Below are 14359 nucleotides of genomic sequence, written 5' to 3'. Positions count from 1 at the left end.
CCCATGGAGAAGAGAGAAGCTACCCACTCAAGTATTCTTGGGCTTCCCTTGCAGCTCAGCTGGTAAAGAATCCGCCTGCAATGTGGGCGACCTGGGTTCAGTCCCTGGGTTGGGATGATCCCCTGGAGAAGGGAACGGCAACCCACTCCAGGATTCTGGACTGGAGATTCTGGACTGGGTCACAAAATTCGGACACGACTTGGCGACTTTCACTTCACTTCAGTTGCCTTCAGTTACCCAAGTGATGGTCCTTAAACAGGAATCAGCACAAGCAAGGCCCAGGCCCAGCCATGCCTCACCTCCCAGGTCTGGCGTGCCTGGTGGACACTCTGCTCCTGAGGCCGCCCTTGTGTGTGCAGCCATCCTCCTGCAGAAGTGTCTGCAGCTGTGGGCGGTGCCGGGCATTTTCTAGGCCGCACAGTTCACCTAGTGCTTTTCTCTGTTAAAGTTTTATACTATTAAAAAAAAAATCCAGATGTCCACTCAGCTATGTTTAAGAGATCATCAAGGACCTACCGCCTGCTGTTGACACAGGAAGCCCTGCTCAGTGCTCTATAAGGAGACAGGAATCCGGAGAGGAGCAGGCGTGTGTGCACGCGTAACTGAATCACACTGGCACGCCGGAAACTACCGCCACAATGTAACCACGCTTGCTCGTTCACCAGGTCGTGTCCGGCGCTTTGCGACTCCGGGCACCGCACCGTGCCAGGCTGCCCTGTCCTTCACTCTCTCAGAGTTTGCTCAAACTTACAACTTACGTTCATGGAGTTGGTGATGCCATCCAACCATCTCATCCTGTCGTCCCCTTCTCCTCCTGCCTTCAGTCTATCCTAGCATCAGGATCTTTAATGAGTCAGTTCTTCACATCGGGTGGCCAAAGTATTGGAACTTCAGCTTCAACATCAGTCCTTCAAATGAATATTCAGGATTAATTTCCTTTGGGATTGACTGGTTTGATCTTGCTGTCCAAAGGACTCTCGAGTCTTCTCCAGCACCACAGTCTGAACACATCCGTTCTTCAGCACTCCACCTTCTTTATGGTCCAGCTCTCACATCCGTACATGGCTGCTGCAGAGACCATAGCCGTGACGATACAGAGCTTGGTTGGGAAAGTGATGTCTCTGCTATTTTCAATACTAGGTTTGTCATCGCTTTCCTGCCAAGAAGCCTCTTGTACTTTCATGGCTGCAGTCACTACCCGCACGAATTCTGGAGCCCAAGAAGAAACCTGTCACTGTTCCCATTGTTTCCCCATCTATTTGCCATGAAGTGATGGGACTGGACGCCATGATCTTAGTTTAATACTGAGTTTTAAGCTGAATGTTTCACTCACCTCTCACTCTCATCAAGAGGCTCTCTCAGCTCCTCTTCGCTTTCTGCTATTGAAGTGGTATCATCAACTATACTCCAATATAAAAAAATTTTAAACTCATTAATTAAAACATAAAATAAAAATCCAACACCAGAACCATTGTTACCGTTTTAGATTTAGGCCGTTTTTACCTGTATTCTCAATAAAGAATAAGACACAAGCTCTTCAAGAGCAGGAAAACAAAGGCCTAACCTGCTGGAGACCCTGTGGGCCCCACTTTCACTGTCAGTGGTGCCCCGTCCCCCGGACCTCGGCTGCACCCCATCTCCATCACCAGCCCGCAGTCCAGCTGGTTGTTCACGTGGGGGACCTGCTGCGGGGAAACCCCAGGTATGCGGGCAAACCCCTGGCAGACACTGCCCCCTCTTCCCTCTCCTGCGGGGGCCAGAGCCAGAGGAAGCTGTGTCCCCCCTGAGCCCCAAGCTCCCCACCGGGGTTGGGCCGCCCTGACCCACTGCTCAGAGGGCAGCAGCCCTGCCTCTGCCCTCCTCTGCCTGTGGCGGTCTTTTCTCCCAGAGGGAGGACGGTTTTCTTAAGTCTGTGTCTCCATGACTGCAGCTGGTCCTTGTAGTGAACCTGCCCAGCGCCGGGACGTCCTCTTTACCCAGATCCAGTTACCAGGTTTACGTAATGAACTGCGCATCTGCCTCCCAGTCTGCTTTGGAGTATCTGGTGGTCAGGTCTCACAGACTAGGCATTCATAAGGTGTATCTGTTGAATAAACTGTGCAGGGAGTTGGCTTTCATATCCCAATTTCAAGTCAGATATGTTGCTGGGTAGCTCAGCAGGTAAAAGAATCCACCTGCAATGTAGAAGACCGTGGTTCAATTCCTGGGTCGGGAAGACCCCCTGGAAGAGGGTATGGCAACCCACTCCAGTGTTCCTGCCTGGAGAATCCCCGTGGACAGAGGAGCCTGTCGGGCTGCAGTCCATGGGGTTGCAGAGAGTTGGACACGGCTGAGCGACTAGGCATGTCTATCTTTCGGGGTTGCGTGGCTTTAGATGAGCTGCACGAATACAGGCATGAAAACTGCTCATTTTTTGAGCATAGTTCCCTCCTGCAAGTCACGCCACCTCAGCTTTGCTGGGGCAAAGCATTTTCTTAAATGTGTAAACCCCGAGAGCAGCCTTCCATGCACAAAGCCGGGAGGAGCCCCCTTCCCCGTGGCTGCCCCAGAAGGCTGCCCAGCGCAGACCCCATGGGCAGCCATTCCCGCCACGAAAGCAACAGAGCCAGGCGGCCCAGGATGAGACGAAACCGATACGGACGCGACCCCGACGTCCCTGTCCTCCTCTCTGGGCTTTACAGCGCACCGAACATGAACGCTTCCAGCTCGCGTGCCAACAGCCGGCTCTGCGCGATCACCAGAGTTTCTACCACCTGAGATCCCCACCCCTTCGTGAAAGTCTGTCTTGAAACCCGACGGCCCCACTCAGAGGCCGTGAAGGTGAATGGCTGTGGGGGCACCTGCTTGCCGGCCCACTCCACCCCCAGCTGGACACACAGGCACCCAAACGTGTCCCCTTGGTGCAGGGACGGGGCTCCCTGCCCTCAAGCACGTCACACGGGCACCCTAGTCACAGAGGACAGGGCGCCTGACACCCGGAGGCTGAGCGTCCGAGCAGCAGCCAAAGGGACTCGAACCCTTCGCTCGTGTGTCTGTGCGATCAGGAGAGGGGATGTCCCCAGGATCTGGGGACACTGCCTGTCACAGCGGTGATGCTCGGGGGGCTGATGCATGGACGGGAGGGGGGAAGCGGAAAGGGGGGTTCTGTTGCCAATGAGTCTGTGAACACGGTTAATAGCGAATACCCTTAAATACATACAAAGTTTATTAAAAATAGGCTGCAAATGAAATACAGTAGAAATGGAAAACTACAGCAGGTCTGATGTCGTCTCCATAGTAACGCACAGTCATGAAAAGCACTTTACACATATTCACATTTGAGCTAATCGTCCGAGGACGGCCAAATCCACGGGAAGGGGCTTACAGTCACACACAGAAGTATGCCTGCATGTAAATATTTACATGTGCTTGCATGTACTCATGTGTGTCTGTTTTTTTCTATATATTAACAGGATACCAGTTCACCTGCTCCTTTCTCTTTAAAGAGGCTGTGGGTCCGGTCCCCTTAAGGCGGCCAGTGTTCCGAGACGTCGGGAGGCGCAAGCATGCAGATCCTTCATAACACTTAGAACCACTTGCTCTCTTACTTAACGAGGGAAATGAGAGAAGCGCACTTCCAGATACGAACCCTGGCAGACGCAGAAAATATTTACACTCGCGTTGTAATGATTTATCTTACAGCTCTGAGGAAAGTGATTTCTAAGGCAGACAGCCCCCCACTTCTGGAAAGTGTGCGTATTTTCCTAACACACCTATTGTTAAGAGAACAATAAGGTCAAGTCACCTAGAGCCGCAGCAGGGCTTGTCAAATAGAAAATCTGCTCGTGATCACAAAATCATTGACTGTTTTAACATCACATAATATAAAACAAAGTGAGGTCCGTCTCCCCAACACCAGCCACATATTCACAGCTGAAGAAGTGACAGTGGTAACTAATAATTCAATACGTGAAAATTAAATAACTCTATTCGAATGTAAAAAAATAGCCTGAACTGCCACGAGTCTCTTACAGCATTTCAGTTACAGATGCCATGCGCAATGGGCCCTTCCTTCCCTGACAGCAGATTGGTATAAATCCAGCTCTTTTTCTGAGCTTAGGTTTGTGAGCAACGGCTGTGCACCTACCACCCTCTCATTCTTCTTAAGTATTTTTGTTCCTATTCATGTCAACACTGTTTAGCAGATATCCTCCATTACAGCTTCCCTTAGAAGAGCTGAAACATTTAGCTAACTTTCTAACTTAAGCGCCATCTTCAAATTCACTAATGACTTATTGGCATAAAAATCATCTGGTATTTATAAAAATAAAATTTCCTAAGCTTAAATCCTCAAAATTGTCTTCTTGGAGAAACTCGTTTCAATCAAACCCTAGAGCTGATTTGGAGGGCTGCCAGTGGGGACAGCGCCACAGCGGTCACGCTCAGGCCTGCCTGCCTCCTGGCAGCGGGCACGGCTGGCCGGCGCTCCTTGGCACGCGCACGTCCACGCGGTCTCCACAGAGGGCACGCTGACCCTCCTGCAGCTGCAGCTGCTGCTAAGTAGTGCAAATGGCAGCCTGCGGAGCTCAAGCTGCTCTGATTAGTGAACAGCGAGGTTTAGGAAAAGAACAGAAACAGGACGTCCTTGCGCTCCTTGGGGGGAGACGGGGGCGAAGACACAGCTCAGGGTCTTCTTCTGCCCCTTTCCAAACCCAGACCCTAAAGAGACTGACCAGAAAGCTACCTTCCTGGGAGTCAGGTCATTAAGAAGACAGTGTCTAGAGACTGTAGAATGACAACCTCTTGGTAAAGTAAAGCGGAATTTCTTAGCAATGGAACTCTTCCACATGCCAAGCCTTCCAGAAGCAGGATCCCTGAGACCTGGGTCCTCAGGCGGCGCTGTCACGAGTACCCTGAGGGGCCAGGCTGGGCACAGGGCCACCTCACTTGGTGTTCAGCTCGTTCTCCAGCTCTGTTAACTTGCGAGAGGCCTTGACTTTATTGGAGACGTCGTGGCCTTGGGAGAAAAGGCGCTGGCGCTCCCTGAATGTCAGGTTTTCAGGGGCTCCGGGCCCCCCGGGGACATCTGCTTCCTGGCTGCAGGAGGAAGAGGCACAGGGTTACTTTTCGGAGTGGAAACAACCTGTCAGCAGGTAGCTCGGCTGACGTGAAGGCGGTTAGGTAAAACTTTCTAGGGGAGAGGCTCGTGTTTCATTCAGTCATAACCCTGCTGGGGTGTATTCACACCCACGTGGGAGAGGGCACAACGTTCTCCTTAATTAATGTCCACTTTCTCCAGTCACACCCAACTCTCAAGAAGCTAGAAACCTCAGTGTTAGCAAGCAGACAATCCTCAGCAACTAAGTTTAACTGAAGAGGCACAGTTTTAAAATCCAGCACTGTAATAAGCCCTACCTGCACCCGAGAAGCCTCCATCAGCACCCTAACGGACTGTGAGAACAAGTTACCCTGAGATATTGAAGATGGGTAAGAACGCTTTGGGCATCAGTACAGCTGACTACACCTAGCTGAGGACGGCTGCTGAACTGCGGGGGGCGACCTTGCGTGGTCCAGCAGGACACCGGGGCTTTACCCTGGGCGTCCTGCTCCTCTGTGGTGGATGCAGACGGCGGCGCGTCCAGCTCCTTCCACAGTCCCCACCAGAAACCCTGGGGCCCGCACACCGTCTGAGGCAGAACCATATCAGCAACAGCAAGTAAACAAAGCCTCTGAGCTCACACAACTCTGCACAGCAAGAAATGCCTGAGCTGACAACCGAGTCTCCGAAATTTGAGTCCAGCCTCACTGCCTTTCATGAGAAAGAAAAAGCGCCCTCAGTGACAGTGAGACAGCCGCACAGCACAGCTTCAGTGAGTACCTCTTAGGCGGTCTCTCTCTCGGGTCCCGATAAACATCATGGGCTCCAAAAACTGTTCCAGCAGGTCCCACGTAAGAGTTCGTTCCTTTTCCGTAAAAACAAAAAGTCACGGTTAAAGTACCGGTGCTATTTCAGAACCAGACTCACGGTGAAGATGCAGTGCTCAGGGCCTCCTAAGTCCTGACAAAGAAGCCGCGAGAGGCTCTTGGAGTCAGTGGCAGACGCTCAACCACATCCCTGGGTGGCCTGAGCACCCCCTCACGGCCCTTGCAGGTGCCGGGAACCTGGCCCGTGGCCTATTAGGGGAAACGTAAGTCTAAGGGAGTAATAACCAGAAAGTTCAAATCAGGTAAAATGTGTAACTGACACAAATTCACAATAAAAATCCACAGATGGCAAAATTTTTCAGACACCCCGACACTAAGAGCTTTCTTAGTGGATCACAGGGAGCAAATGTTCCTTTTCAGAGCAGTTACTGAATTTTCCCCACAAAATAAATGGCTATAATCTTAAAACATTTGGGGGGTGGAAAAAAGAAGAGGTCCTAAAACTTCCTAAGGTCTGATACTAATGCCCCAGACACAAGATCACTGGCCAAAAAGGAGGCCCCAGGCAGCACAGTGGGCTGTCAGATGCCTGGCCCGCGGCCCCGCACTGTGGGCCAGCTGGCCGGTAACTGTGGGTGAGCAATGCCACCTGCCAACTCACTGAGGAGTGCTGCCCAAGATCGGAAAGATGACGCCCGTAAAAGCCTTAAATCACCCAAACATAAAGTGAAAGCGCCACTAATGGTAAGACGGCCAGAATCACAAGACAGCCCATCAGTGCTGGTGTGCTTCTGTTAATTGCAATGTCAGCAAGAAAACGTCACACTTCGAAGATTATAACCTAGGTTAGGGTAATAAATGCTCAAAATACTCAGCAAACACTGATGGTGCTGCACACTGGACGCAGCAGGCCAGGAAGCGGCCGCAGCGTGTCAGGGCTGGAAGGGCCCTTCTCCACAGGTGGCAGCGATGACCCTATGCTCCTTTGCTCCCTTATAAAGAGGCGTCTTCCCCACGGCTGTGTGGGGCACGCCCGAGGAGCCTGGCCACTCCCGGCACCCCTCCTGGCACTGCGTCTTGCTTGTGAGTCAGCCGGGGTACCCACAACCAGGCCACAGGAGTGGTCCTCTGCCAAAACTCAAAGATGAAACAGAAAGACCTCTCTAATTTAAAGGAACCCATTCTAGACCTTTAGATAAATTATTGGCAGTGAAAAACTTTCCATTTTAATTCCATGTTTTTTCTTCAATTTGCCTTAAAGACGTTGTGTTTCATCTTTTGAGTTTTGATTGAGGAATACTTGCTTGTTCCCACTAGTAAAAATCAATTGCTGAAAATTTTCAGAATTTTTCATCAGAGTATCAGACAGTCTGGGCTGAGTGCCACCCACAGAGCGGAGAAACGGGAGTTGGAGGAGCACAGAAGGAGGGCCGCAGGTGGAGCAGATCACCCCCCACGCCGAGATCGGAACCGGATTCCAAAGCCAGTGCTGATCAGAGGGGCCGTGCTGAGGGAGGGCGCCCGCGGTCGGGCGGTGCGGGACTGGGGCGCCCCGGCTTTACCTCTGGAGTGGCTGGGCCGGGTGGGGCCAGGTTTGGAGGGAGGGGGCAGGGGCGGGCTGGCCCTGGGCCCGGTCCTGCTGGCGCCGGGCGGGGGTGGCCGGAAAGGGCCGGCGAGGAAGATGCCGTCGGAGACCGGGCGCGCCCTCGGCCCAGAGGGCCTGTCCTGACCTGCCAGCTCGTCGTCCTCGTCCTCCTCCTCGTTGTAGGCCACGAACTTGGCGGTGTAGAGGGCGTCCGGGGAGAAGGCCTGCGTCTGCAGGTAGGAGGCGGTGCGCTGGGGCGGCGGCGGCGGGCCGGCGGGCTCGTAGCCGCGCGGGAGCGGCGGGCGGCCCAGGCCCGGCTCCTCGGGCTCCAGCAGCCGGCGCTCGGCCTCCTCGTGCTGTCGGCGCCGCTCGGCCTCCAGGCGGCTGTAGTAGCCGTCCTCCTGCCGCCTCTGTGGCCGGGAGACAGAGGGCGGGTCAGCGGGCAGCAGGGGGGGTCCGCCCCAGGGTCCCCCCAAGCGCCAGCAACTGCCACGGCAGCGGAGAGCTGGGCCTGGACACGGAGCCGCTGACACAGAAGCAGGCGGAAGCAGGAATGAACCCTGGGCGCCTCTTCTTTCAGTGGGATTTCCACTTACCTGTTGCTCCTGAGTTTAGAGATACCACCGAACAGTAACTAGGCTCTGACTGGCGCACCTGCGGAGGGCCAGCCCCCGCCCCGCCCCGGGGTGCGCGGAAGAAGGGCAGGCCTAAGTCGCCTGGCTCGTTTCCAGTGGCCAAAGGGAATGGAAAATAATAGGAAACCCACACTGTCTCTTGCCAAGGTGAGCACCAGCGAACACGCGTCCCCCAGCCCTTAGTTTGCGTCTCCCTGCCAGACAGGAAATCGGAGAGCCAGGCACAACAGCAACAGCAGCGGACAGTCCAGTGTATTTTGACACATACTGTACATTTCTTCTGACATACATCTAGGTGCGCGAACTACAGCTGACAGCGTTAACATTGAAAAAGGTAACAGCAGTTTTGTTAAAGATTGACAGCGGTTTCAGAACCCAAGAATAAAAGTGAAGAAAGGAGCGGAAAGACCAAACAAGACGACCTGCCTTAAGCTGAGGTGGGCTTGGGGCTGCACTTTAAGTGCTCGCACGCACCCGGGGCAGCGCTTCCAGTCCCCGCGTCACTGTGTGCGCTTTGGCTCACCCCCCGCCCCACATGCACGTGTGCACGCACACACACAGTGTGAGCACACACAGTCAGAGCTCTGCCTTCCCGGGGCGGGGGAATGCACCGCACACATGCCAGCCTCAGCGCAGCCCTGACCACTTTTTACCCTACGCTGAGGCCATCCAAAAGGAAAAGCATTTCACTGTATCTCCACACAGAATGAGCGTTCCCTTACCGAGGAGATCCAATCTGAACGAGCTCCCTGGACTCTGAGCAGAGCCGTAGGGAGGCCTAGCGCTCCAGGAACACCACTCGGGTGGTGACATTTCAGGGAGAGACCACAGCTCATGCTTCAGTTACGTTAAGAGCAGACACAGCCACATGACGTCGTTCTGCAGGACAGGTGCGTGGTCCTCCCGCGACAGAGCCAGCCCACCCATTTTGGACATTCTACATAAAAACAGCTTCTCTGGCTTCTTTCTGCGTGGAGCACTTAGTCATGGAAGCAGGTACCCAAACACAAGTGCATCTGACATAACCACAAGCTGTGAGAACACACGCTGCACAAAAACCCCCATGACGGAGAGTTCCCATCTGGAGACAGGCCCGCAGTCTCCCCAGTGCTGCTCCCAGGTGGCCGGAGGTGCAGGGGAAGTGGGCACCGCAGACCCGGGGCTGGGGGTTCAGCCTGTGGAGGTCCACCTCCTCCGAGGGCTCACTGAAGCGCACGGGGTCTTCCCTGAAGCCCAGATGCTCTGGGCACCTCACAACTGCCCGGCCCCCACCAAGCACTCGGGGGCAGGGAGGTGGAGGGGCCGCACAGTCGCGCACCAGACCCGCCCTGCTCGTCACCCCCAGAGCCCACGTGGCTCCCTGCGGCCAGGCGCTCCCGCCTGCACGGAAGGGACCATGTGGACGGCGGCACCGCTAGTACCCTGTCCCTGGATCCTGAGGTCCGGCAGCGAGCCCAGGGCTGGCAGCACGCCCAGAGGCGGGGTTCTGCACTCCCTGCTCAGATTACTTCAAGTGCGGTCACCTTAAGACCGACTAAAAGGGTTCTCTGACCCTTGGAGACAGATAACAACGCGACTATCTGCCCGTGAACACACTAAGTGGAACGGAAACCCCTGGTGCTGCGTTTTCTGTAGGCCACTGGCCAGAATCAGGTCACTTTCATAAAGAATCGACTCGAAATCCTGTTTGTCCTCCTAGGCTTCTGTCCTTCCCCAGGCCCGACCCCAACGCGACCACTTCCCAGCGACCAGCCGGATGCCACCCAGCACAGCTGCACAGGCCCCACGGTCCGCAGGCCCGAGGGACGAGCCCCGAGGACGGCGGTGGGGGCCGGTCCACAGGCCGGGCGGGAGGCCGGCGCGGGTGCGGCCCTGCCCCCGCCCTGCCCCGCCCGTGCTCGGGCCGCAGCCCTCAGAGGACCAGGACCTTGTCTTCGGCCTCGCGCCTGACCCGCTCGTCTTCCTGCCGGCGCCGCTGCTCCTCCTGCCGCGCGCGCTCCTCCGCCTCCCGCGTCCGCATCTCCTCCAGCTGCTGCTGCCGCCGCCGCTCCTCGTCCTGCAACTGACGACAGGGGCCCGTCAGCCCGCGCCCCGGCCCGGGAACGCGCTGCGCGGCCGGCGGACACACACACGGCCGACAGACACGCGCACGGCCCGTGGACACGCGCACGGCTGACAGACACGCGCGCGCACGCGGCCTAGACGCATGTGCACGCGCATGGCCGGGCACGCATGGCCGAGACTCAACACACGCACACGGCACACATGCGCGACTGACGAATATGCGCACACAACACGCGCACGACTGAGACACACGTGCACGGCTGAGACACACGTGCACGGCCGGCAGACGCGCACGGCCCTCAGACACATGCACGCGCGCGGCCAAAGGACACACGACACATGCGCATGGCTGACACACACATTCACGACAGACGTGTGTGCATTTGCACACGACACTAGAACGGCCGACAGACGCGCGCACACGACACTTGACACGAACACACAACACACACACGACACTCGACACAGCACGGCCCTGACACGACACACACAGCGCACACGACACACACAGCACACACACAACACATGCCCGGCCGACAGACACACGCGTACATGACGCACGCACACAACACACGCCCAGGCGGCAGACACCGCGCACACACGACACGCGCAGAGCTGAGCACAGACAGCAGGCCCGGCCACGCAGCCGCCGCACAGCTGTCCCCGCCCCCCAGAACCACCTCAGAGGAGGAGGTGCATCCCCCCCACTCGCACAGCAGCAGGCGTGACCCCCACACTAGGACAACCACAAACCAGCTCATGGCCGCCCGCAGTCGGACCCTGGCATCCGGAACCCCGAGACCCTGGACCGCCTCCTGCCTGTGCCCCATTCCACCTGCCACCATGAAGGTCAAGAACCACGCCTGCACTCCTGGCCCCCGGCAGCCGGAGCTCCGCCTCTAGGGGGGCGGGCCACCTGCCTAGTCTCGGGGACCAGGTTCCGAGCGCTCCTTCTGTCGGGCCCTTTGCCATCCACTCCCTCTGGGTCCCATCCTGGCCTTAAGAATCCCTCCCCTGCTCGAGTGTCCCCTAAGTGCTTATTTACAGAATCTGAGCCTGAAGTCTGAGACAAACCGTATTCTCACTCTCTCCTGCTCCACCTCTGCCAAGTAGCGCCCACTGTGTCTGAGTGCCTCCAGGGCCTGAGGACCCCGAGTCCACCTCCCACGAGTGCATGCCATTTTTGGGGAACTGCTCGTCAGAAAGCATGGCTGCTCTTCTCAAACTCACCACCTGACAGCGTCCAATCTTAGTTTTTCAGGGTCTTTTTCAAACAACACAAACTTAATCTCTCTCCTTCATTCCATTCAAATTCTTAAGGACAACTTCAAAGTCCTAAGATGTATTGTCCCTGGCTTCCAGCTCCTTCAGTGTCCCGGTCACACCTCCTGTACGCTACAGGATGAAAATGCCTCAAGGGACCTGGAAAAGCAGGTGTGACTGGCAGAGAGCAGAGTCTCTCCATCACGCCTACAGGACACAGCGACTTCTGCCGGCACAGCCCAGGAGGATGCGGACTTTTCTTCTCCATCACAGGCCTGGGCTGGGCTAGAACCCACAGCTCCCTACCTCCCTACTTCAATGAGGAAGCCGGCAGAAGTGCCTGCTCCAGGGAGGGGCAGAGACAGCCCCTACCGGGATCAGCTCGCCAGAGCCTCTGCAGCACCGGTGGGGGCATCGTCAGCACAGATACGGGAAACAGCTCCCAAATAAGAGTGACGAAATAAAACAGCAATTGATCACACTAAGTATCTCCAGAAAGATAACGTATGGAAGAAGGTAAAACTGCAAGAATGCAACAGAGACTCTTCTGTTAGCTAACAAAATACAAACCAACTCATTATGTCTGACCTTTCCTACATCTAATTAGAAACAAGTTCCGAGCAAGAAAATCCATATACACTGAACTCGTGAATGAATTCTTTCACGTTAAATAGAAATATTATTTTAAGAAGTCAGAATAATTTCAATTCTCACAACTACTAAATCTAAAAGCAAGCATTTTTCTCTTAAAAACCTTCCTCTTCTAAATCCTGATGTTATAAGGAGCCTTCTGCCTGTGCCCAGTTCACCGGTTTCTATTTTTAAAGCAGCAAGTGAACCAGGGCTATTATAACTAAGGCAGTTTCTTTCTACTATTTGGTAAGCTGTTTTGGGTATTTTATTTTCAAAACAAACTTTTGTTTTTCACAAATATTCTGCTTTACTCAAAAAACAAGTAAACAGCAAACTAAAAACCCAAAACACATAAATGAGAGCACAATCTCTTAATCTGCTCCGAACAACAGATCCAAGTGCTACGCTGAACTGTATAGTTCCCTCAGTTTCACAACAGTTGGAGGACACCTCAAATTAAGTCAGAAAGTTAATGACTCTGAGCACCAATGACAAACCACACGCATAAACACTGCAGCTAAATGGAGAGAAGACAGGCTCGCTGTTTCACCCTGAAGGATGGAGAAGTCGCTCGCTACCAAAGCAGCCTGGCAGGAAGCTGTATTGGGGGAAACACATCTCAACAGATCAAACAGTAATTCTTACAGAGAGTCAGCCCAGCCCAGACCACAGTCACTGAAACCAACTATTGTGCTGGGATTTAAAAGCAGGATGCAAGCCTGAACCAACTTCTTACAACATCAGTGCAGCCCACATATCCCAGAAAGGTATTTTCAGGGCTTACAAAAAATAGTATGCTGAGATTTCTCTGTTTATATTTTTGTACCACAAAAATACACTATTACATCTTTAATTTACAACAGAAATCCCATTAAGGCAGACAATCACACTGAAATATCTGAGTACAAAACAGGGTCAAAATAGCCCCTACTTCCTGCCATTTTCTCTGAAAAGCAACTACAGGCACACGACCTGTGAGAAGCCTCTCTCCCTGCGGGCCTTGTCTGCTTATGCTCCTGCCCATTAAAAATGTTCACCCTAAAGAACTTCATAGGGGCCCAATGACGATGAAGCATCCTGACCAGCCAATTATTAGGCCGGGACTTTCCGACCCACCCTGGCAAACGCGGCTCCTGCCTCGCTTCACAGAGGAATCTGCTCGAGGTGGCGAGGGGCGGCGCTTGGGGAGGGGGGCAGACCCTCACTGGGCAACACGGGGCGCTCACCCTCAGCCTGCAGGGCTCCCTTCCCCTTCTCTTCAGCGGAAGATACGTGGACCCAGAGCTCCAAGGCAAGCCTCCAGCTGCCGAGACACTGGCCACGGAGAGAGCCCAAGGTGGAGCTCCCCGCACCCCACGCAGACTCCCGTGGCTGGAGGCAGCACCCGGGTAGAGTGGAGAGGGGGGGAAGTCAGCTCAGAACAGGGGCAAAGTGGTCAGGTGGGCGCGTGCACACAGGAGTCCAGGGTGGGAGACACAGGACAGAGTGCAGGTGGGGTGCATGGGCCGTGGGCCTGGAGGCAGCAGGCGTGGATGGAGGGAGTGATGGAGAGACCGGAGACAAGGCAGCCCTTCCTGCTTCTCTTGTCACCATAGCAACCAGCAGCCACGCCTCTGCCCCTGGGGACGGGGCAAGAACTCAGCGATAACATTAACACCTTCAGGGTAATCCGGCTAAGAAACCTGGTGCCCACAGTCAATATTAACACTAGAAATAATTATCTTTAAAGAAACAAAGAAAAACTCTGAACTAGTCCTTTGAAACAAAAATCTCAGTGCACCCCATCCTAACAAATTGTGACTCAGCTGTCACACACCCCACAGACATGGGACTCTCTTGGGGCCCCAGGTCGGCCCGGCCCATACGCATGTGGTAAGGACACGGGAAGTGGAGAAACAACGGGAGGTGACTGGTGCCCCCCACTTCCTCCCCCCACAGACACCTTAACACACACAGGGGCAGAGAAGCACGCTTCCTATGTCTGTCTCTCATGGAAGAAAAAGTCAAGCTTAGAAGACATGCCTTTGAGTCACCAAGGAGAGGAGGGGGTTCCCCTTTGCAGTGACACTGCCACCAGGATATTTAAATTCAAAAAGCAAAACAGAACAAAAAAAGGAGGGCTGCTGTTTGGGGGAAAGGCCATTAAAGTCAAGCCTGGATTCAGATTTTTCTCAAAGGATGGTTAGATCTGGCCTTGCATCATTTAAAAGTTGACCAGCAATAAAGGCTACTTAAGAGTCAGTGTCGACACCCTGGTAAGAACATAAGTGACGGA

General features: G+C 54.5%; 1 protein-coding gene across 6 annotated transcripts in view; it reads right to left on the bottom strand.

The window, feature by feature from the left end:
- Window positions 1-3200: 3200 nt before the first annotated feature.
- Window positions 3201-14359, bottom strand: part of AFDN (afadin, adherens junction formation factor) — a 113142-nt gene continuing 101983 nt past the window's right edge. For 4 of the 6 annotated variants that reach the window (XM_068985422.1, XM_068985420.1, XM_068985424.1 and 1 more), the window contains 4 exons: window positions 10052-10186; window positions 7635-7899; window positions 5858-5942; window positions 3201-5076 (listed from right to left, as the gene is read on the bottom strand). In XM_068985422.1, the coding sequence (XP_068841523.1) occupies window positions 4923-5076; window positions 5858-5942; window positions 7635-7899; window positions 10052-10186 (639 nt within the window). In that variant the 3' untranslated portion in view covers window positions 3201-4922. The remainder of the gene's footprint in view (window positions 5077-5857; window positions 5943-7634; window positions 7900-10051; window positions 10187-14359) is intronic. The other 2 variants (XM_068985425.1, XM_068985426.1) reach the window with 2 other exon arrangements.

Source organism: Capricornis sumatraensis, chromosome 13 (assembly GCF_032405125.1).
Source record: "Capricornis sumatraensis isolate serow.1 chromosome 13, serow.2, whole genome shotgun sequence".
Classification (NCBI taxonomy): domain Eukaryota; kingdom Metazoa; phylum Chordata; class Mammalia; order Artiodactyla; family Bovidae; genus Capricornis; species Capricornis sumatraensis.
This window is presented reverse-complemented; position numbering and strand designations above follow the sequence as displayed.